We start from the raw sequence: 24,474 nt of genomic DNA, 5'->3' as shown, positions 1-24,474 counted from the left end.
GCATACCAAAAGAAAAAATAATTTTCAGGATATTAAATCTCGAAAAACTAAATCTCGGAAATAAATTTTCCTCTACACTTTTTTTTTTTTTCTGTTAATTAAAAATAAAAAATTTTATCATTAGATTTTGAATTCGGATTTTTGAATTATCATTATAGATGATTGCTAAATTATTTTGCTCATAAAGAAATATGAATGGATGAGATAGCTTACTGACAGGTGGACGACAAACTTTAAGGAAAGGGCGTACAATTAAAAAATACTTACATTTTAGGATAGACATTGGTCGTTTATCATTTAGTAAGCGACATTATCATCATAAAAGATCTGTTTATGTATATCTATATATATATATATATATATTATATGCATCACAATTTGATTGCAATAGCTAGTAAGAGATACCTATCATTCTTCTTTCTTTTCTTCCAAAATCTTGTTTGAGACAAGAAAGTAATAAGCCGAGCAGGTAGTTTTCTCATGTAACTTTCTATAGCTAGATTAGTCCTCTGGGCTCAGAAACAAAATCATCTAGCTGCTAGTAACAGAAACCCAGAAAAGTTCCTTGTTTGCTTGTGAAAAGGAGCCAAGCAAGTCTATAACTCAGCTACCATTAACAGAAACTGCTAGTAAAGAAATTCTTTCTGTGCTTTATGAAGGTAGAGGAAACTACCAAATCTTGGTTCCCAGAGACTCATAGAAAGCAGCAATGAAATCAGGCATTGGTACAACCAACAGCAGGAGAAATTTCTGCCAGCTCCTTCAAGAGAGTGACAACATCGTCTATTGATCCAAGGAGATATCGAGCATTTGATCGTTTCCGTCCAACAGCACAAGAGAAGTAGTTGTCACCCTTGAGATCAAGCACAGAAGAACCCTCCTGCAAAGACATTCTATCACGCAATGTAGGCCTCCATGGATTCAGACACCCATGAATTGTATTCGCTTTCTTTTCTATGGTGAAAGAACGTTGTTTCTTGAGCCGCAAGGAAATGGACCCAACTTTGCTGCTTAAAGGTCTTGGCACAGTTGGAATTACAGGGTTGGCTATCATGGCTCTTCCTACAGGTACTGGTGGCTCACAGGGTAGCTCTGGCTCAAAAAATGTATAGACGTCTTCATCCTAAACCAAAAATTGAAATCATTATGTTAGTGCTTCTAGCATTTACATTTGCAATACCAATACATGTTCCCATGCCACAAAAACTATAATAGGTCAAGAAACTAGCACCTTAGGTAGAAAGTGCCCAATGCAAAGGACATAGTCAATTGGATCTTTCATTCCTTTGTTATGAACTATTTCCCCTAAAATCCGATCAATGGCTGCACCCTGCATATGCATGCACATATCAAATAGATAAGACAAATTGAATTTTACTTGTACTGAAAATCTGTCGTGAAGATCTTTGAGCCAATCAAAATAAAATTACCTTAGTGACTCCCACAGCTCGGACCTCCACAGAGCGGCTACCTTGGACAACATCAACAGAGGCATTCGAGATTGGGCCTGTCCAGAGATGCTGCAGCATATCCCTTGCTTGAAGCCTTCCAAACTCAACATCTGACATTATAGACGTATTGAAGGAAGGATAGAGAATCAGTCAATGAATTAAACTAAGTATAGCATCATCATAGATATTTAACAGCATGAAGCAGAATAAACAAAAATCCTTGAGTTGTCTGATACCTGCATACTTGTAATTCCAAACAAGTGATGTTTCACGAAGTTCAAAATGAGATCCAGGTGTTCTTTCAGTAAAATACTCAAAAACATGCTGAAATCATGAAGGAATATCAAAAGTTTCAACTTAAGAGAAATTTGTATGGAAGATAATAGATCCTCTAACTGAAAAACTAACCTTAACGCTGTCAACCCAATCCATATTTAAATTTTCAGGCATTGTTGTCATCCATTGTCCCTTTGTAAGACGTAAAAACATCCCATTTTCTGCTGCCAACCACATGTTGTATTCAGCAAAGTTCTGCACAAGAGGCTGTTAGTCCAAGAGCATAACATGAAGTATTAAGTATAGCACTTCTAAACAAAATCTTTAGTACATCATCCAGGACACTTCTGTCACTCCCGCTTAGGACTACTACTGTTGTCTTTGGGTCAGCACAGAGCTTTTTCAATGGTTCTTTGAGCTGTGGATGCAATTTAATCTCCATTTCTCTAATTTGTCCACCCCTTCTCCCAAGGCCATTCACTGGTTCAGTTAAAGCCGCATTGAATCCCTGTCATATGGAAATGCAGTGATAACGAGATGAGAACAGTAATAAATTAAACAAGGTTATAATTTAACACCTCTTTGACACTGTCTTCCCTCAGAATTTCAATTTTCAAATCATACTTCTCAAGCTTAAGAAGTTTGCCGTAATATTTCCTTCTGCAGTGCGAAAACCATATAAGAATAGACAGGAAGAGATCCACATATTTGGAAGAAAAGTCTGATGGAATGACATATGCATGGTAGTGCAAATATGGGGTTATAACCTGCTAGCAAGTGCCTCCCCAAACTACTAGAAAAAGCATGCAACGAGCAATAAGGTACCCTTTGAACCCCATACAAAGATGAAAGATCAAAAAGAACTTTGTCCAAAAGCTAAAAGCCAGCTATTAGAAAAAATAAAATAAAATAAAACCCGGAATAGTTTACCGTTGGATGTAAATGTATAAGTTATTTGATTACACTGTGCAAACCCAACCAATAATGATTTCAAAGATGTAACTTAAAACTTTAGTGGCTAGACAAAAACAGAAAAAAAGAAAAAAAAAGCAACAATTACCAGTATAAGCAATCGATTGTTGGATAGTGAATAATGATCAACTGCTTCTTTGATTGGAAGTAAAGGTGGAACTTGTCTAGTCCTTAGTTGAGCTTCGAAAATGGTATCATTGAGTTCACTACACAAGCAAAAAATAAGATTAGAATAGAACCTGAGATAAAAGGAAGAAAGAAACATAGTTAAATTGCTACCACATACTCGAAATTTTTTATCATATGTCTAAAGCCAGTCCATCCCAATTTTCATGCAATACCAAGAACCTATTCATTTAATATTTGACATAGAACAATTTAAGTATAAACATGCAACATAAGAACAATAACTGTTATCTATAGAGAAATTTCCAATAATTTCCCTATGCAATCGCGAAAGGCAGTAGATTTGTGAGATCATATCATTATATTCCTAATCAATTAAAATAACATAAGGAAATGAGAGAAATCATATGTTGTCTTCTTTCCCCACTTTGTCTATCGAAGTTCCTATCTCTACTCCCCAATTCTACATAAGTAGCAGACTAATTAAATGGTGAAGATACAACCTAATTAAAAGTTTCTATCTGTTATAGTGAACAAAAATTAGACTATAAAAATGTGGTCGATCTAACACACACACAGAGTTAACCATGAAATTGTACAAAGTAACTTATAATTCTCTAAAATGGCATGCTTAAAGAAACAGATTCTGAAAACAAAATAATCAACCATTTTTTCATCAACATGGAATGATATTGGAGTTGTTGGAATATTAGGAGATTTGATTAAATGTAAATAAGTGTGATTTGGTCAATAATGTAAAATAGGAAAGTTAATATTCAACTAGTTATTGTAGGAATATTTTTTCTAATTTGTTTTTGTAATCTCCTCTATAAGAGGACCCCTATGTAAAACACTTGGATAGATGAAAATAATATACAAAATATTTTTCACATGATATCAAAGCTAGGTTAAAACCTCTCGGTAGAAAGTACTTGTTGCATGAACAGTACCCCCATATGAACAATATCCATAAACAGGATTTACTTAAACAGTACCACATAAAACAGTGTTTCTTTGTGAATAGTATCCTGTGATCGAGAAATCCTAGCCATCCCTTTGCACAACTTATTACCATGTTTGAAGTTTCATCTGCATCCACTCATTCCACTAATCCGTCAAACAGTGCTACTTCCCAAGCCCCAAATACAGATTCTCATTCCATCCAGATCACCACGGTTCGTTTGAATGGTGATAATTTCTTGCGTTGGTCTCAATCCGTTCGAATGTATATTCAAGGGCGTGGGAAAATTGGCTACCTGACTAGAGAAAAGAAGGTATCAGCACCTAGAGATGCGACTTATGTTACTTGGGATGCAGAAAATTTAATGGTTATGACGTGGCTCGTCAATTCCATGGAGGAAGATATTGGTTCAAATTACATGTGCTATTCCACAGCCAAGGAATTATGGGATAATGTTAATAAGATGTATTCTGATTTGGGAAACCAGTCCCAAGTGTATGAGTTAACCTTGAAACTCAATAAACTCCGACAGGGAGATGACACTATCACCAAGTACTTTAACTCATTGAGACGGCTGTGGCAAGATTTAGATTTGTTCAATGACTATGAATGGAAATCTACTGAAGATGCCATTCATAACAAGAAGACCATGGAGGCTCATCGAATATACAAATTCCTTGCTGGGCTCAATGTGGAGTTTGATGAAGTAAGAGGACCTCTTCCGCCAATTGGCGAAGTATTTGCTGAAGTGAGAAGAGAAGAAAGCCACAAAAATGTAATGTTGGGCAAGAAGACCATCAATGGGGCTGTAGAGAGTTCAGCATTAAATACCTCTAAATTTGTTGCTATAAGGCAGCAAGTTATCTTAAGCAAGCTGAAGAAAAGCCACGAATATGGTGTGATTACTGCAACTGTCCTCGCCACACCCATGAGACTTGCTGGAAAATCCATGGCAAGCCTGAAAATTGAAAGAGTAGCAAAGATGGTGACAAAACTAGATGCGTAACACCTATTTCCAATGAAGCTGAAGCAAGTCCTTTCAGTAAGGAGCAAATGGATCATCTTCTTAAACTGCCGAAATCCAATTCATCATTTGGTATTCCTAGTGTTTCTTTTGCTCAAACATGTAGTGAACCTAGTACCCTTTCTTGTTCAAATTATGTTCCATGGATTATTGATTCTGGAGCTTCTGATCATATGACCAGTCTTTCTAAATTATTCAATACCTACTCACCTTGTTCCGGCATAGAAAAAATTAGAATTACAGATGGTAGCTTCTCACCTATTGCAGGAAAATGTTTAATAAAAATCTCAAAGAACATTGATCTTAAATCTGTTCTCCATGTTCCTAAACTAACCTGCAATCTTTTATCTGTGAGTAAGCTTTCAAAGGAATCTAATTATTGTGTTATCTTTCATGATTCCTTCTGTGAATTTCAAGACCAGAGTTTGGGGAAGAAGATTGGCAGTGCTAAAATGATAGATGGACTTTATTACTATGATGGTGACTCCTCCAGCAATAAAAAAGCTCAAGGTTTTTGTAGTGTCAGTTCTATCTCTATTTATGAACAAATAATGCTTTGGCATTTAGATTAGGACATCCTAGTTTTCGATATCTTAAACACTTGTTTCCTACTTTGTTTAAGGGTTTGGATTATTCTAAAATTCAATGTGAAAGTTGTTTTTTATCTAAGAGTCATCGTACTACTTATTTGCCGAAATCTTATGTTCTTTCAAAACCATTTTATTTAATTTCATAGTGATGTTTGGGGACCTTAAAAAATCACTACTATTTTTTGAAAAAAATGGTACGTTACATTTATTGATGATCATACTCGATTATGCTGGACATATCTAATGAGTGAGAAATCTGAAGTAGGAACACTTTTTAAAGATTTTTATAAAATGATTGAAACTCAATTTCAAATTAAAATCAGTATTTTTCGTACTGATAATGGAACGGAGTATTTTAATGAGCACTTAGGAGTTTTTTTTTTTTTTTTTTTTTTTTAAGGAAAATGGCATCAACATCAATCTATGTGTGTAGATACCCCTTAACAAAATGGCATTGCTGAAAGAAAAAATAGACACTTGCTTGAAGTGGCTGGTGCTATGATGTTTTCAATGAATGTTCCAAAATATCTTTGGAGAGAAGCTATTTTAACCGCTTCATATTTGATAAATAGGATGCCTACACGTGTTTTGAAATATAGTACCCTTTTAGAGTATTTTAAAAAGTTTTTTCCTATGTCATGGATTTTCTCAGATTTACCTCTAAAAGTTTTTGGCTGCACTGTTTTTGTTCATATTTCTAGCCATTCTCGGTCCAAACTTGATCCAAGGGCTGAGAAGTGTATTTTCATTGGGTATGGTTCAACTAAAAAGGGTTACAAGTGCTTTAATCCCCAAACCAAAAAATTGCATTTGAGTATGGATGTTTCTTTCTTGGAAAACAAACCTTTCTTTCAAAAAAATTCTCTTAAGGGGGAGAAAGAGGGAATGGAAGACAATTTTTGGGATTTATCCCCTATTCCATTACCAAAGATTATCTTGAATACTACTCCTAATTCTTCCTATCCAATTATTTTTGAAAAACAAAGGGAAGAAAGTTTTGACCAAAACATTATTATATCTTCGATAGGGGGAGAAACACTACAAAAGGGTCAAAAGAACCAAAATAATGAGCTTCTGGTTTATACTCGGAGGAAACCCCATCAAGAGAGCCAAGGTCCATCTATGATTCTAGAAACGAATCAATCTTCAACTTCAAATACGAGTACTCAGAATGTTACAGGTATTCCTACTCCTAACTCAAATTCAATTCCTATTTCTAATATGCCATCAGATTTAGATATTCCTGTAGCTCATAGAAAAGGAACCCGAATTTGCACAAAGTACCCTATTGCCAAATACTTATCTTATGAAAAAATTTCTAATCACCATAAAACTTTTTTCTTCAAAAATTTTACACTTGTTTATCCTTAGAAATATTCAGGAAGCCTTAAATGTTTCAAATTGGAAATTAGCAGTTATGGAAGAGATGAATTTTCTAAGAAGAAGTGATACTTGGGAAATAGTGGACCTACCTAAAGAGAAGAAAACAGTAGGTTGTAGATGGGTTTTCACTATGAAATGCAAAGCTGATGGTAGTATAGAAAGATATAAAGCGAGATTGGTTGCTAAGGGTTTTACCCAAACTTATGGGATTGATTGCCAATAAACTTTTGCTCCTGTTGCTAAGATAAATTCAATTCGAGTTTTGCGGTCTTTAGCTGTAAACTTTAATTGGCCTTTACACCAGTTGGACATAAAGAATGCCTACCTCAATAGAGATCTTGAAGAGGAGGTTTTTATGAGTCTACCACTGGATTTGAGAAGAAATTTGGTCCTAATAAAGCTTGTAAATTGAGAAAATCTTTATATGGCTTGAAGCAATCTCCTAGAGCTTGGTTTGAGAGGTTTGGGAAAGCTGTGAAAAATTATGGCTACTATCAAAGTCAGGCTGATCATACAATGTTCTATAAGCATAGTAAGAAAGGCAAAGTTGCAATTTTAATTGTTTATGTAGATGATATAATTTTAACTGGTGATGATATTGAAGAACTAAAGAGACTAAAACAAAAAGTTGGCAGCTGATTTTGAGATTAAAGACTTGGGAACATTGAAATATTTTCTTGGAATGGAATTTGATAATTTAATTAGCAAGCTGGATATGGAAGATATCTTCAAACCAGCTTGAGGGGGAATGTTGGAATATTAGGAGATTTGATTAAATGTAAATAAATGTGATTTGGTCAATAATGTAAAATAGAAAACTTAATATTCAGCTAGTTATTGTAGGAATATTTTTCCTAATTTGTTTTTGTAATCTCCTCTATAAGAGGATCCCTATGTAAAACACTTAGATAGATGAAAAACAATATACAGAATATTTTTCACAGGAGTGAAGCATAATCTTGAGTTTGGGAGCAGGGAGAACAAACAGGTATGACCTTTTCTGTCGAAGAAGAACAAAACTCAAATTCACTTTGGGAATTTCCATCAGTTTCCACAATGACCTTGGTAATAAGAAGTACATTAATATGTATATGAAGGCAAAACTATGTACATAAAAAACATCTAATATCACCATATCTAACAAAGGTCGCAGTCCATAAATGAATATATAAATGAATTCAAACTGTCTAAAACAAAAACATATGGTATCACCATACCTTACAAAGGTTGCAGCCCATTCCTGAGACGTATGAGTTGTTACATGCATGAAGTTGTGCTGATGCCTCTTTTCTCTTTCATCAGCTGGCATATTTAAAGCATAACCAATGGAAGCAGCAACTTCCGTGATATTCCATGGATTAACTAAAATTGCCCCAGCACCAAGAGACTGTGCTGCACCTGCAAACTAGATATAGCTATAATGATTAGAATAGAAAGTACAAGCTAGCTATATGAAATAAAAAGAAAATGGTTAGGAAATATATGACAACTCAATGAAATTATTAACGGATCAGATAGACAAGAACACAAATCATGTTGGGTTATATAGTTCCACACTATAAGATGTATTTTTGTGATAAAGCCAACTAGCCTGTTTTTCCTATTTAAAATTTCAAAACCACAGGTTAAGAATCATTTTCCTATCCAGCTTCACGTAAAGATAAAAATAAGAAAGCACAGGTACGTATTTTGCTGAAACATTCTCAAGATAAGCCCCACGGTTTAAACATTTACTAAATATCATATATCTATTCCTTTACCAAATACAATTGTCTTCATCCAAAATAACCATGTTCTTCATGTATTGCCCAATAACTTTTCTTAAAAAGGACAAAGAAAAAAACGTATTAGCACTTTAACTGTCAAACAAATAGAATCATAGATTAAAGTAAATGGAGCTCTAATTACCTCACTTAGAATGAGAACACCTTTCTTTGATGCTTGACAAGCGACAAACTCATAACTCACAAGATTCATTCCATCCCTTAATGACGTAACCAGTGCTACATCTAAACAAGAAAATGTGGAACAAAATTAATATAACCCCCAAAAAAAAATAAAAAATAAAAAATAAAAAGCTACAAATGTTAAAAACCACAATTAAGATCTGTGATAGAACAAGAAAGAAAAGATGATCGATCTCACAAATCTCCCCAATGATTGCCAGACAACAGGCATATGATGCATCAAACTGAGAAACTGATCTTTTATCAAATGCTCAGGATAACGAGCATATGTTGTATCTATTTTCTAAGGACCAGCTATAAAGTCTATGCCACCATAATAATTAATTCCTTTGATACACACTGATCAACAATTTCAATGCATTTTTCACCTTGACTAATGGCATGCTCAAATTGATTTTTGTCATTGTATTCTATGTTTAATATAGCTTGCAGTTCCTTTCATCTCTTTATTTGCTTTTACTGGCCAGAAATGAAAGAAATATTTTGTTTCTTTCAACTATTTTCCATGTCTCAGCCATCCCATTTTCAGTCATATTAGTAACTGATTGTTTTTCCTGAATCATTAACATCTAAACAACTTATCCATCATTTGAGACAACAATGTTAATGAGTTTGAGCGTTGGGAACAAAAGGAATACCTGTAACAGCGTATAGTGCACACAGTGCATGAAAGTCAAGAGACCGATCCTGCAAATAGAGAATAAAATGATTTAGAAATCTTCAACATGATTCCTACATTTCTCAACAGCTATTTTATGTAGAATATCAATTCTATATTCAACCTTCAGAGTGTAAATCCAAAAGGCCTTAAGTAAGCTTAGTAAAGGGTAAGACAAACTAAGATGGTATAAATTGAAACTTACTAGTCAGTCAACAAAATTTTTATTCAACTTTATAAGTATCACTTTGGAATAGTCTTCATAAATTAGAACTAGAAATTAATGCTACAAAGACAAACCAGGTGATGTATGGGAACTGCGGTAAGAGTTCCAAATCTGCCATTAATGCGTCCCACAATCTCATGAACCTGGCTCGTAAGTTTTTGATCTATGCAGAGGAAAACAAGAGCAACTAGCACTTATGAGTAGAAAATGCAGTTATTTATCTAATCACAACATGATAGTCACAGATTATGGAATAACAGTATAAATGTGGAATAGGACATATTTATGAAGGACCATACATTCAGGTACATCTGTTCTTGTTGGTACTGCAATTTGAAGCAAAACTACTTTATCACGCCAGTTTGGATTTTCCTCAAGGAACTTTTCAAATGCCAAAATTTTTTGCGGAATTCCCTTAATCATATCCAGACGATCAACACCCAACATTACCTGCCCATAGTTGAGTTCTATCAATAAGTAAATTGGAAAGGATATAAACTGACAAAAGCCAAAAAATAGAGACCATCATCACCCAATTGCCAACTGTAACAACAACCAAGGAGAAAATGTTCAATCGGACTGACTTTTAAAAGATTGTGGTTTCTTAGGAAACCAAAACAAAATTTTGATCCTGAAGAGAAATACATGTTCTTATGAAGAGAACTACCAAAAAATGGGAAAAAAGAGCAATCTAGTAGAAAGAGAAGATACTGCAATAACTACAGATGGAAACTTCTGCATTGACTTTTAAGGGCGAGCAAGAGAGAGGACATGAAAATTTTCCATATTAGCCAATCATAAGCTTGCTATTAGCATTGTCAGCAATATGATTTTATTAAAGAAAAATCAACACAAAACAGAAAACAAAAGATGGTGACTGAAATTTCTCGCAAAGTTAAGTAAGACAGGTTTGAACTAGTTCTACAATTATATGCAATCCACTTAGCAGATGAATCAAGATGTACAAGTATGTAGTCGAATTGAACAAAAATAACTAACTTCTGCGGATCCAAACAAACAAGGATGTATGAGCACTTACCTTCCGGCCAGCAAATCTTTCTTTCAGTTCTTTTATATGGTTCTGGACCTGAGGAAGTTCTAGAGCTCGAATGAACCGGTCAGAGTCTATTCCAATAGGAAACTGTACGTCAAGGTGAAAAACAAATAAAAATGTGGGCATTACAAGGAAAAATAAAGTAGAGTCCAGTTTGAATGTATATTAGTGTCACTGATATTATTATAACTATATATATATATATATATATATAAAAATAGACTTATATAATATATATATATATGTATGTATGTATGTATGTATGCATGCATGATTCTATACCACCAACAAATGCTGATCAATCTATGCATTAGAATCCAGATTGCTGATTTTACAGGTGCAGAGATAACTAACAAAATGAAAAGACTAATTGCCTAATATATACCGCAGCAACACGAGTAAGATTTCCTTGATCCTCTACTCCTTCAGGTGTACCCTCAAGCCCAAGAATACGAGTGCAAGCGCTCACAAAATGTCGTGCATAATCATATGTATGGAAACTAGAAATTAAAAATTTCACCTGTTAAAGACCTTATACTTGAATATAAGATAAGCTCATTTCAGTTCTCAAAAATAATAAAGACAAGCAGCAATGACAACAATAACAGGTTCACCATATGCAATTAAGGGATGCTACTAAGGTCAGGTTGAAGCAAGTAAAGTCAAGATGAGAGACAATAAGAAACAATGCAAGTCCAAAGGTTTTATTCATACAAGAGTAGTTATTCATAAGGGTAACAGTAGATTCAGCAGACACATGCCTCAAAAACTTTTAACTGTTTAGGAAAAGATAACCTAGATGCATGAAGTGTTTTCGAATACAAAAAAGCAAAGATGTATTGGTTTGATTGGAATGTATCTGAACACAAAAGTGTGACAAAGTATATGTCAAATATGCAGATATAGCAGAAAAATGAGAGTTTTCCAAAAGTCTTGCCTACCAAGTATTGTTTCCTAGAAGCCTATTATAGGTCAAATGAGTTGCAATTGAAGGCTTCAAATCCCATGTGGGCTTTTTCTCTTTCCCTCACTTTTAACCGCCAAAATCAGTGTCTCCCAGTGTCATCAACTACAGAGTTTATTCATCTAGCTCATTGCAATGGAGTTATGTGTTTAAGAACTACCAACTTCTAGATGCCCATTGAATATTATAGTGAAACAGAGTTTCGATACACTCATCAAGTTGGCTGTTTTTCAGTTAGAGCCTTGTGCTCCAAGCAACTTCAAGTTCACAGTCCAAGAAAATTATGCATGTCAAATGAAATTTCAGCATGAAGCTTCAGTGAAACATAACAACATGAGTAACGATTTTCCAAATGGAGAAAAATAAGCCGAATCCATGACGAGGTAAATAAATGGTAAATAAATACAAACTTTAAAATCATGATGCTATAAAAGAAATGACTAACCCAACCAAATCAGCAGCAAGAACTGATCTCAATAACTCTGAACGAGATGGCAGAGTCCTATGAATTTCTGAGGAAGGAAAGGGTGTATGAAGAAACCAACCAACTTTCATGTTGCTGTTATACTCTTTAAGACATTTTGGAAGAAACATTAGGTGGTAGTCATGACACCAAACAAAATCTCCCTCCTCATAATGTTGATTTACTACTTCAGCAAACAATTGGTTTGCCTTCTTGTAAGCATCAAATTGAGATTGGAAACTACGGGTGGTTGCAAGGCGGTCTTCTTGTGGAAGCCCAAGATAATGAAAAAGAGGCCACAGGATGTTGTTGCAATAACCATTGTAGTACTGATGAACAATCTCTTCGTCAAGAAATACAGGAATGCACCTCTACAGTTAAAAAAACAATGAAATAATTTATAGAGTGAACAACTGTGTTGTGAGTCCAAGTGTAGGTGCTCTGCGGAATGAGGCAAAGGTGAGAGGGGAAGATTTCAAAATTATTAGTAGGACATGCTAACAGCATTAGTTTCTATGGGAATCTCAAGATGTGGCAAGATTTTGAACCTTTTCAGCTAAAGCCTTGGTTAGTGCCTTTTGTCCAATCTCATCAGGTACATTTACGCCAGCCCAACCGATCCATCTAGCATCAAACTCTTTCACGCCTTCAAAATAAAAAAAATAAATAAATAACCCAACCAAACAAACAAACAAAGAACTACAGAAATAATTTTAACGTTTATAAAACTTAATGGAAATTCAGAAAGAAAATAATAATAATAATAATCTTTGAGAAACAGGATGCATAGAACAGAAAAATGGATAATAAACAAGAGTATATCAGAGCCTTTTTGAAACAAAAGTGTAGGTAGCATTTACCTAATAGTGCACTGACCAGCCCTCCAACACTAATCTCAAGTTGCCATGAGTCCTCACCCTTGCGAACTGCAGAGACAGGCAACCTATTGGCTACCACCAGCAAACGTTGTTTAGAAGGCCGTCCATCTTGCCTTTCGCATCCATCGAAAAAAGCTCTTGTTGCTCCTCCTTCCAAACTGTCTTTCTCAGAAGGTAGACTCAAATTTTCGCCAACAATGAAGACACTATCATTTTCTGCCTGTCTGTTACCATCTCTTAGCTCTTCATTTGAATGGGAAGAGCGGATTGATTTCCTTCTCTCTCTTTCCCTCAGAAGTCTTTCCAATCTAGTTCTGGGTGTGGAAGGATTACAGTTATACTTGTTCCCTGGCATATATGCCCGTTTTGCAGAAAAAAAGAACCTGCAATTCAAAAGTTGTCATGGATTTACTCCTAAACAACAGCCGTCATACTAAATTTTCAATAACAAGAAAAACCAAAAAGATTGGCTAGACTTTTCTTCCTTCACCACAGAGGGGTATAATAGCACAAGACACTGAAATCACACCATTTCCCATAAACATCCACCCAAATTCTATCGTAGAGACCAACCAACGCTTAACATATAATTTTCTGATGGTGAGCTTCAAATAGTCGCCAATTTAGCATTCAAAGAGCACAACACTATCGATGAACTGAGTAGAATAATATGATAGCAAGTAAATTGTGTAATTGGCATCTCATTGCAGCGTTACCCAGTGAGAGAAGCTAAACTGAACAGAGTACTCAGAATTCAAGAATCTGAAGAGGCAAAAAGAATCTTGATCCAAGCTACAGTATTAATCCATACGTGAAAGAAAGAAAAACTCTACAATAATTACAATGGATTTCAACAAGGAACAATGATAAAAAATTACAAGAAATAAAAACAAATGAATAATTCAACCCATGAGAAATTCAAGGAAACAATTCTACACAAACACATATAGATACATGAAAATCAATACGATTGTGCATAAAAGTAAATGCATAACAATGACCAAAAAAAAAAACACCCAGTTAAAAATACACAAAAATCAAAACCAAAAAGAAAGAAAAGAATTGAACAAAAACGAAGAAGAAGAATGAAACCCATTATTGCCATTACAGAATAGTGAAGAAGCAAAATGCGGATCTCTCGCTTGGGAATGGAACAGCCAGGTAGACTTTCTCTGTCTGTGTGTCTCACAGGGCACGTGAAAGTAAGTAAGTGAAAAAGAGAGCGGTGAGGTTTTTTATAAATTTCCTGGTTTTCGTATAAGAAAGCGTTATATATACACAAAAAAAGCGGTGGGCAAAAACGACCATGTAGAGAAGAAGAGACGACGAAAACAAGTTGGGCGCAAAGCGATATTTTTAAAGGGGTGGCGGGTGTGAACGTGGTGTGGTGTGGTCAGTGGAAAAATATTGCAGAAAAATCTAAAAACCCAGATGCTGATGCTGATGCTCTGCTTCTTCTGCTGCCGATGATTATCACATTCCTGATATGGCCAATATTATCCATACCATATATATTTAACACCAATTTTTTTTTTTAATCAATTTCAAAAATATCAAAAAAAAAGCAATTCCAACTGCCAGAGATTGCTATAGGGTTGGTGAAGAAGGAACAGAGCATTTTGGCCATGCAGGTCTAGAGGTCCTCACCATATATTATTTATTTATTTATTAATTAATTTATTGAAATTCAAATAGTTGCCTCTTCTTCTGTGCCCAACATTTGCACATTTTAGGCCCCCACCACCACCACCTCCACTATCCAAACGGTTTCAATTCGCACTTTTACACCTTTTTATTTTTTTTTATTTTTTATTTTTTTAATGATCCAACACTTTTACAGCTTATGGTTAATATTTATTTTTCCTGCTGTCTTTTTCTGTCGTATACTAACAAATTAGACGAATGGCCGTTTGTACTGTTACATACTTCATTGGTTCTACTAAATTAAGTTGTTACATACTTCATTGGTTCTACTAAATTAAGTTTAAAACTTAATTATGAATATTTCGATCCTTCGTTAAGTTAAAATAAATAGTGAATATTTAATCCTCCTTCGTTAAGTTAAAATTAATAGTGAATATTTAATCCTTTTTTTAAGGCACTAATTGGAGTAAGAATCTCATCTTTTCTTTTTCCCAAAGTCTTTTTTATTACAATTTTAGGAAGAGGAATTTTTATCAAAACCAAAATTTAAATTATGAATCTAAAAACCTCTTAGGTCCCATTTGGGAAGTGTTAAACTTGAAAAGAAAATTGATTTTCGGGATCTATTTTTCTAGGATTTAGTTTTTTAAAAATTAATTTTTTTCTCTTGATGTTTGGTGAGTAATAGGAAAATTAGGATTTGCAAGTAATTAAATTTAATATTATATAATAAATTAAGAGCAAATATATATTTTTAAAAAAAAATTAAAACTATGTTATCTGGGATTCTCAAAATGATACATTTATAAATGAGAACACATTTCACATATATTTTTCTACATTGTTAGAAATATAATTTTTTGATCCATACTTTTCCATCTTACAATAAATATCTAAACAAAAAAAAAAACCATTACTTTTCAAGAAAATTAAATTTTTACTAATTTTATCGTTATCCAAACATATCGTTAGTGGTTACCATTGACCAGGCCTTAAGATACAAATTAATAACCATGAAAAAGTTGTTTTTATAGTATCAGTTAAAATTTGAGCATTACTAGTTGTCATTACTGGTGAATATGTGGGACCCTTGTTTATGTATTAAATAGTAATTGGTTATATTTAAATCAATTTGAACTTTTTAAAAACTAAATTCCTACATATAAAATCGCACTACTAATTAATAACTAACGTATATACATGGTTTCATCAGTGATATTCACCAATTTGGTAAATATTATTTTTTTAATATATTATTAGTTGATATATTTATAAACTTAGCAAATGAATATTTAAATGGATATTTATATTAAAAAAAACTTTTAAATAGATAAAAAAAAAATAGTTAAACATTACTATCACTTCAATTATTATATTATTTAACAAACAATCAAATCATTCTAATATTATTGTTTATGAACATGTTAAAAGCAAGACTTCATCCGAACGATGGAGATTGAACCATCACCTTATTTTATTATGGTCTATAATTATATAATTACTTTTACCTTATAATTTAATATATGTATATGTTAAATAATTTTTTTTAAAAATACCATATTGTAATACAATTAATTATTTTTACTATTACGTATTAAATAAATTCTAACGGTTTTTTTTATTTATTATACATAATAAAGTTATTTTATTAGCTTGAAATTATAATTATGGTGCTATATTAGTTTTTCTAACGGTTGTCCTACTAGTATATTTATATATATATATATGATATGAAAGATATTTCTTCTTCTTACTATGTATTATATTATTTCTTTTATATTTTATAATATCCGTGAGCATGACATGGAAAGTTTTTAGTTGCAACATTTAACTCCTAAAATTTATTGTATCTTTAAAAAGTAGTGTATTAGAGAAATCGGTCTAGAAAGGGATATGTACACTCTCCGAGGGCAACGTTATTGCATGCCTCAATTTAGTCTAACACGCTGTATATTTAATTTATTTGCTTAATAGCTAACAGATATTTCTGCCTCCAACTATTATTTTTCAACAGTATAGACTTACTTGGGCTATAACGAATTTGGTACATATAATATGTTCGGATGTTTGTAAAGTTGACTTATGTGTTTTGCTTGATTTATTGTATTTTCTAACATGCAAACAAACTTATAAGAAATATTTTTATCACTATTTATTTCTGATTTTGATTCAAAATCGAATCTTTCATAAGAATATTTTTATTAATGATCTCATTTACTATATTAATGACAGGAAATTAGACCAATCATAAGAATATTGACACAGAACGGGTCTGTCATAAGAATATCTTATTAGTGGTCCAATTTATTGTATTTCTAACACAATTTCTAACACAATTTCTAACATATCACAGAAATATTTTTGTAAGTCGGATGACAATTTTGAAATGATATTGTTTGCCTTTTCTTTAATCTCAAGCTAAATATTATTGGGAGGATAGACTCGTCTAAAAAGCTCATTATATTGCAAAAAAACTATTATGCATTTTTGACACAAAATTAGACCTATCACAAAAATTCCACAACAAAGAATAAATTATTCGTCTTTTCTTTAATATCCAGCTAAATGTAATTTAGAGAAACGACTTGTTTAAACAAGCTCGTAATATAGCCAAAAAAAAAAAAAAAACTATCTTATTTATATCTTTGATATAGAATCGGACTTATCCAAAAATATTTTTATTAATTTGACAACAATTTTAAAATGATTTATTTTTTTTTTCATTAATTTCAGGGTAAATAAAATTCGTTAAAAAGTTCATAATATCACCCCAAAAAAAAAAAAAAACTATATTTATGACACAAAACCGAACCTATCACAAGAATATTTTTATTTGTTTACAACAGTTTTGAAATGTCAAGATGTTTGTGTTTTCTTTAATCTTGAGCTAAATACAATTGGGAGGCAACTCATTTTAAAGTTCATAATATTTAAAAATAAAAAATAAAAATTACATACACTCCAAGGAGGGCTTGTGCGTCAAGAGTTCTAGTTAAATTTACTTATCCTAAAGAATTTACCTGTTTTGGATCACTATTATTATTGACTTCTTTTTTTGAAAAACAAAAATAAAAGACTATCGGAAGTTACATTTTATTAGCTTTGATTGTTTTTTTTTTTTTTAATCCAACTTCGGACATAAAAAAAAAAAAAATTGTATATATGTACTAATTAACTTCAAATATTGTGTTTTAACATTTAAAAACATAACAAAACTTGTAGATTTTACTAAATGTGCAAGTGTCACAAATAATTGATGGATTAAAATCTAGAGTTAATATTTGAGAATGTTTCAAATAACGAAAAGGCAAAGAAATACATATTTTAAGTTCAACAATTTATATTCGAAATATTATTTATTTATTTATTATTATTATTATTATTATTATTTTAAAAAAAAAGAAAGAGTATGAGTTTATTGCTTTATTCAAGTATAAAAATAAAAGTGTTTAAAAAAAGTATCATCGTAAAAAATTATTTATTAATTTATTATGGAGAAATTAAATATTAGAAATTTGGAATGAGGACAGAGACATTAAATAGATACCGATACGTATGCAAGCTATATAGGCAAAAGTCTCCCATGACGTCCACGTGTGCGTAGCAAATAATATCTTGGGTCATCATCCACCGCTTTTTCTCATGATTTTATACTTTTTATAGTATTACGCTTCATGCATGGCACATATCAAAATCTTCCTTTTTGTTTTATTACGAAATTTTAATTTACAAAACTAATAATAATAATAACAATAAAATAACATTACAATTAAATGCTATATTACCTTCCAGTTTTGATGTTTTTATGATTTTAATTCGTAAATGGATATTGGATTGGAAGAGATGAGGATATATATATATATATATATATATATATATATATATATAATTGTATATATCTAACATGGACCACATTTCGAAAGGTTCAAGTCGATGGGAAACAAATTAGATTGGCAACTAAATCAATCATTTTCTTTCTGTACTATCAAGCTCAATGCCTTTTCAATAAAATTATAAATAACATTCGACCATACAAAATCCCTAGGGATAACCCATATGTAACATCCATACATAACTTTATTCACGTTTCATTGCTGGAAGTTTATAAACCACAAAATATTATTTGTGAACAATATTGCACTACTACTTCATATAATATTAATTCATTAATTATTATTATTATTATTATTTATGCGTAATAGTATGTGAGGATTTGAATATTAAATTATTGTCCGAGTAAATGATTGATTTGCGAGTCGTGATTATTAATTGATTAGTTAAATAGATATTCACTTCTTTTGACTTTTTTTTTCTAAAAACTATTACTTTTTCTGTTTTTTAAATAGAGATGGCTATGTTTAGATTATTTCTGCAATAATGATTTGATGAGGATAACTTAAACACAATATTGTGCATTGATATGCTAATATTGCACCTAGACAACTTAAAAGTACCTTTTTTTTTTTTTTGGGTGAAAATATGTACGTCAAACATATGGTTGTAACTGGGTGAGTTTTACAAAGTCTGTGTGATATTTCAGCATAACTGGATCTGGATGAGCTACAAAACAATAAAAGAAAATTCAAAACAAAAAAATGGAGGGAAAATTTTGGTTTTGTTCTTTCTTGATAATTTTTTGTTTTGTTTTTTACGAGTTTTAATTCAAGCTATCGAAACTGAGAGTCTGAGCCCAAGTCCTTTTCTACTGGGCCTCTCAAACCAAAGTTGGGCCCAATACCTATTCACGGTTCCCAAAAGAACATCCTCCACCGTTATACCTTTACCTTTTGAAATTCTGATCAAAGCCTCTCAACCGCCCGATCATTCCCTCCTGCAGATCGAAATCAATGGCGGTGACTACGCGGTCTTCGCCATCGCTTACATTGCTCTTTCACCTCCTTCTCCTTGCCACGCCACCACCGTCGCAATCCCTGTCTTATTCCCAATACCGGAGCCTCTTCTCGCTCGCTCACTCGCTCATGGCGCGCGTGGCCAATCTCCGAGCCGCGCGTGGCGACATCTCGGGGGCCAACAGAGCCAGAGTCATGGCAGAACAGTTGGAGCGAGGGCTGGGGTTGGGGTTCTGGGGCTACGTTTGGTCGGCGGGTTGGGACTACACGAAGAACTACGCTTGGAGAGACTTATCTTATACGGAGCTGTACGGTGCCGTTTCAGACGCGAACGAGTTGCTGAGGTGGCTGGGTGAGTTGAGCGGTGCAAGATCGGAAGCAGCTCGGGCGGCCTGGGTGAGCCGGAATTATCAAAATGTGGCGAGGGTGTCGAGCTCGCTGCTGCGGAAGCTGCTCAAAGTGTTCCGACAGTCGGTACGCACCGTTTTATTGATTTTTTTTTCCCCTTTTTTTCTTTTTTGGAAAAAAAAAACAAATATTAAAATTGATAAATATTAAATGGAGCTTAATGGTGACGTGGCAGGGGATGTTGAGGGAGTTGGTGGAGACAGTTCAAAGAGAAGTGGTGGATGGCGGATTATTGAGGGATTGCCTTGAATTGGGAAGCAATGACTTGAAAGGTTTGATTCAAATTCTCAGGGATTTAGGCTTGCAGTATTTTCCCAATCCTGCTTCTCCCAATTCAAACCCTGACTTATGATTTTTATTTTCTATATATGTGTGTGTGTGTGTGTGGAAACATGAATTGTTATGTAACTTATGTTCAAATAGTAACACTCATAAATTATGATTTTTAGGATATTGATTCTGAATATTGACACGGCCACGTTGAAAGTTTTAGTTTATAAGAGGATTGGGTCCATAGGTTAATGGTCATTGGCTCCACAATGTATAAAGCAAAAACCATGAAAATGCAACGTGGGTCTTGGGAATGTTTCTTGCTTTTTTCTGGTATATTTACATCATATTCATATGGAAATCATACCCCGATGATTTTTATTATGTTTCTGTCTTTAGTTTATTTTTACCAAGAAAAAAAGAAAAAAAAAAGAAAAAAAAGAAGAAGCAACAACTAGTTATATTTATATAAGTTTTGATAACGAGATATATAATCGAATTTAGCATTACTATTTTAGGCATTTGCATTAGCAACTAGGCAGTTGAAGATAAACTATTGGTACTGAAATATGTTCCATGACCTGCCTCCATCATCACAACGCAACCGATTAGTGGCTCTCCAACAACAACAACCAAAAAAAAAAAAAAAAAAAAAAAAGCGAAGGATTAGTGAAGGTTTTGTTGTTTTGGTAACTTTTGTAGTTTATTTGTTTTTAATTAAATTGCCCTCTCAAGAGAAAAAAAAAAATATATTTATTACCTTCAAGCCATGACCTAGCGTGCATAAATTGTGACCAGTAAAACCAAATTGGTCCTTGAGGATTTTGTTCTTAGATTTGATTCACTTGCTTTGTAATGTTTCTTTCATCCATTATTAGATTCATCTTGTAAAACATACATAATTTACCTAATATTACTTCATCATCATACTTCTTAATTTGCTTCCTATAATATATTCCAAGTATCAACTAATATAAGCTTAGAGCAATGTAACTGAAAATAACAAGGTTAAATGGGATAGCCGGCAGAACTCAACATGGTTAGAACACGTCTGGGACCAAGCTGCTGGGAGGTGCATGCAGGCTTGCTAATGACAATGACAATGACATTTTCGTTCAATTAATTGGAAAAGAAAACAGAGCTTGGTCATTAATGTATATCATGTGGTAGTTGATGATATTGGATACGTCTGCTACTTCAGCTACCATACTTTTTTGATCATATAATTTAGATCCTTATCTCTGTTTCACTTATGAATCGATATTGGGTGCAAATATAATTGCTACTTCAGCCACCATGCTTTGGATTCTATAATTCACATCTCATCTCTATTCACTTATGAATTTGTACCTGCATAAGTATAAATTTGACTGTTTAAAACAATATATATATATATATATATATATATGTATACATGATATGTTGACTGTTTAATTGGGTTTCCATAAAAGGAAAAATTATATATATATATTCTTTGAGTTTTTCGCGCATTGCATATATATAATACAAATAATCCACTTAATACACTGTACAGCATCAACGAAGTTCTGTACTCCTGAAAATGCCTTCAATTTTTATGCGATACCATTTGACGAATTCTGGCATCCATTTCTAAGGAAAGATAAAAGGGAAAATAAAAACGAAAATAGCATTAAATGGTGGATGTGGTTGTGGACCATAAAGGTTAATAGGCTTGCGGCAATTATGTATAGCTTTGGACCAATTAGTAGCTAGAAAGTAGCTAAATTCTAGACCAAAACTGGTCTACATATTTTGAATAATAATCCATCCAACTGGTTCTGTATTTAGCTGTAATACAAATTACAAATTGCCTTCCACCACAAGTTGTAGACCATGAATATCGCCACCGACGCACAAGTCAATGGCTAGTTGGCAAGAAAAAGTACTTGCTCATATATAGTTGCAAAACTCTCTAGCAATTTTGTCATGCAGTTGCAGCTGGGGTGGCTAGCTAGCTCTGTGTATATGCGTAATTAACCAAGTCACATCATGCAGTACCATATGGTATGATGATGGATCGGTCGCGATGCGGACCCATGTTACACGGTTTGACTTGTGGCTATTCAACATTAAATTGATCTATCTTCCCCCATTAATATCTTCATATATTATACAACGTATGGTCGGTACACCATATTAATATTACTTATTTTGTAATATTTATGTTTGCAAGACCAAGTTTGCATTCCCTATATATATGCACTACTACTGTTGGAACATGTCTATCTTAATTCTCAACCGCTTTGATGTGATATTAATTAATTAATTAATCTTTCATATGCCTACAATTATAATGTTTTTCCCCCCATGCTCCATTCTTCCAAACTCGCATATAACATTAACATTAATGTATAGTTAGCTCCTCTTTCAGTATATGCCAACTTGTTTCAATTTTTATCATCTGGAACTCTGAAAGACTCTGAAAAATCGAGGGGTGAGAAAGTAAACGCATGCAAAGTGGGCACATTGATCATATAGAAAACGGTGAGTGAGGACCAATCTGCAGGTCTTCTATTCCATAACTACGGAAAAGGTCAACTATTTTGTAGTTTCTTCAGTACCTAAAATTGGACGTAGAAATGGATAATCTCAAAAAGTTTTTTAATTTTTTATATATAACGTTGTGGTTTCAGAAATACAGCCGGGATCAAAAAAGTGCATACTGAACCCAAATTAATATCAATGTTATGCAGCTGGTTTTGTTGACATTTTGCACCAAAATATCTTTTTATGACTACATGGTCCCGCTTAATTTTTATTTTCAGAGTATTATTAATTACTTATGTGGTATTATAATCAATTTCTAGTAACTTCAGCTTTTATATAGAGTTCATGGAGAGCAAGAAGTTTTGTTATTCACTTCCTGCATTTACAAGCTACTTAACTAAACTAGCAAGTTTTTGTTTCATTCCTCCAGGTCCAGGTGTCAATTAACTCTTTCCTAATATACATGTACATTATTATTAATTTAGTAAGTTGGAGTACACTCCATCAATTGTACAGTTGTAAAAAGTAGTAAATAACAAAGAAATTTCTAATAATACACTACACTTAACAAATGTAGATATTGTTTGATTAGCAATTCTTCTTTTTGTTATTCATATTAAAACAAAGTACTAGAAACTCATCAAACTAAGAGAGAATCGTGATCGCTATAATTAGAAAAACGTGCTTTTTGATTTATAGAAGAATAATTGTAGATACGAAGTCTAATTGGATTGGAAGGAAGGCTAGGAGCTGTGTTTTAAAAGATGTAAACAGTAAGGTCAAGTAATTATCACTTCAATAAAATTGGACATACGTACGCTCTATAACTTGCATAACAGCCCTTTTTTTGGTTTTTCTCTTTTGGTTAAAATTATTTGTAATTAATTACATTTTAATATCCTTTTTCGCTTTTAAATTTTAAACATTCCAATTTAGATTTTTGAATTTCAATTTGTTTTACTTTTATTTCAATTGGATCTTTGACAAACTTGGCTTGAGGATATTAAAAAGCAATTTAAAATAAAAAGGGTGCCTAAATTGAAACAAATTAAAACTAAAGAATTTAAATTGCAACAAATTGTATTTTAATCACTATTAACCAAATAAAATTCAATTGGTCTAAAATGCAACAAATTGAAAATTGAAGGCCAAAGTTAAAGCATTTTAAATTTGAGTTAATGTAATCAATTGAACTGTTTTTATATCCCAAAAACTACTACAAGTGGATGATACATGTTATTGAAATTAATCATAAATATGCCTTGTAAATTACTGGTAAATAGCTCAATCTTTTCAAGATGTATATTTCATCCTTTTAAACTCATCAAATTATGGAGAAATTTAGGGAAAGCAAACAATTAATGTCGGTAGACCAAAAAGCCAATACAGTGCCTACATTTTTCCTCTTTTGCAAAACAAGGAAAGCCAATGATTAATGCAATATTGGTTGTCACTGCTGAGAGTCAAATTCAATTAAGACATAAAGGGAACCGACAGAGCCAAAACAACAACATATATGTAGTTTAGAGCTATTATCACACACACAAGATTAGCAAAAAATATACGTCTATATCACACACACAAAATTAAACCACTGAGTCTGATCCGTCACATGATCATCACATTAATTCACAGGGCATTGGAATGCAAAACAAACCTTACAAACCAAATAATAATTCAGAATATATGAGAGTAAAAATAGTTGTCAGAAAGAGAAAGAGACTGGTCTATGTATGCCATAGAAACCCAACACACATCATATACGCGTGAAATTAATGATGCTATCTAACCTTCTCAACTG

At 32.8% G+C, this 24,474-nt stretch overlaps 2 protein-coding genes across 8 annotated transcripts; one reads left to right on the top strand and one right to left on the bottom strand.

The window, feature by feature from the left end:
• Positions 1 to 395: 395 nt before the first annotated feature.
• Positions 396 to 14,634, bottom strand: LOC107413261 (alpha,alpha-trehalose-phosphate synthase [UDP-forming] 1). 3 transcript variants are annotated; one of them, XM_048476682.2, is made up of 19 exons: positions 14,086 to 14,634; positions 12,976 to 13,376; positions 12,664 to 12,761; positions 12,098 to 12,486; positions 11,074 to 11,188; positions 10,674 to 10,775; positions 9,934 to 10,084; positions 9,709 to 9,797; positions 9,389 to 9,437; positions 8,692 to 8,792; positions 8,001 to 8,188; positions 7,779 to 7,844; positions 2,788 to 2,905; positions 2,059 to 2,235; positions 1,860 to 1,982; positions 1,688 to 1,775; positions 1,431 to 1,561; positions 1,232 to 1,330; positions 396 to 1,123 (listed from the first exon to the last, which is right to left on the bottom strand). In XM_048476682.2, the coding sequence occupies exons 2-19, from the start codon at positions 13,346 to 13,348 to the stop codon at positions 716 to 718; spliced, it is 2,865 nt and encodes a 954-aa protein (XP_048332639.1). In that variant the 5' UTR covers positions 13,349 to 13,376; positions 14,086 to 14,634; the 3' UTR covers positions 396 to 715. The 3 variants fall into 3 exon arrangements, with proteins under 3 accessions (XP_048332639.1, XP_048332634.1, XP_048332645.1); XM_048476677.2 differs by having other exon boundaries at positions 14,102 to 14,633; XM_048476688.2 differs by lacking the exon at positions 7,779 to 7,844 and having other exon boundaries at positions 14,102 to 14,632.
• Positions 14,635 to 19,209: 4,575 nt separating this feature from the next.
• LOC107412951 (uncharacterized) lies at positions 19,210 to 21,479 on the top strand. 5 transcript variants are annotated; one of them, XM_060815155.1, is made up of 3 exons: positions 19,210 to 19,961; positions 20,071 to 20,167; positions 21,194 to 21,479. In XM_060815155.1, the coding sequence occupies exons 1-3, from the start codon at positions 19,485 to 19,487 to the stop codon at positions 21,286 to 21,288; spliced, it is 669 nt and encodes a 222-aa protein (XP_060671138.1). In that variant the 5' UTR covers positions 19,210 to 19,484; the 3' UTR covers positions 21,289 to 21,479. The 5 variants fall into 5 exon arrangements, with proteins under 5 accessions (XP_060671138.1, XP_015876295.1, XP_015876298.1 ...); XM_016020809.4 differs by having other exon boundaries at positions 19,227 to 19,961; positions 21,187 to 21,479; XM_016020812.4 differs by lacking the exon at positions 21,194 to 21,479 and adding an exon at positions 20,684 to 21,044 and having other exon boundaries at positions 19,228 to 19,961.
• Positions 21,480 to 24,474: the final 2,995 nt, after the last annotated feature.

The sequence above is a fragment of the Ziziphus jujuba genome, chromosome 1 (genome assembly GCF_031755915.1).
Source record: "Ziziphus jujuba cultivar Dongzao chromosome 1, ASM3175591v1".
NCBI lineage: Eukaryota > Viridiplantae > Streptophyta > Magnoliopsida > Rosales > Rhamnaceae > Ziziphus > Ziziphus jujuba.
The sequence above is the reverse complement of the archived record's forward strand: the minus strand, read 5'-3'. Positions and strand labels throughout refer to the sequence as shown.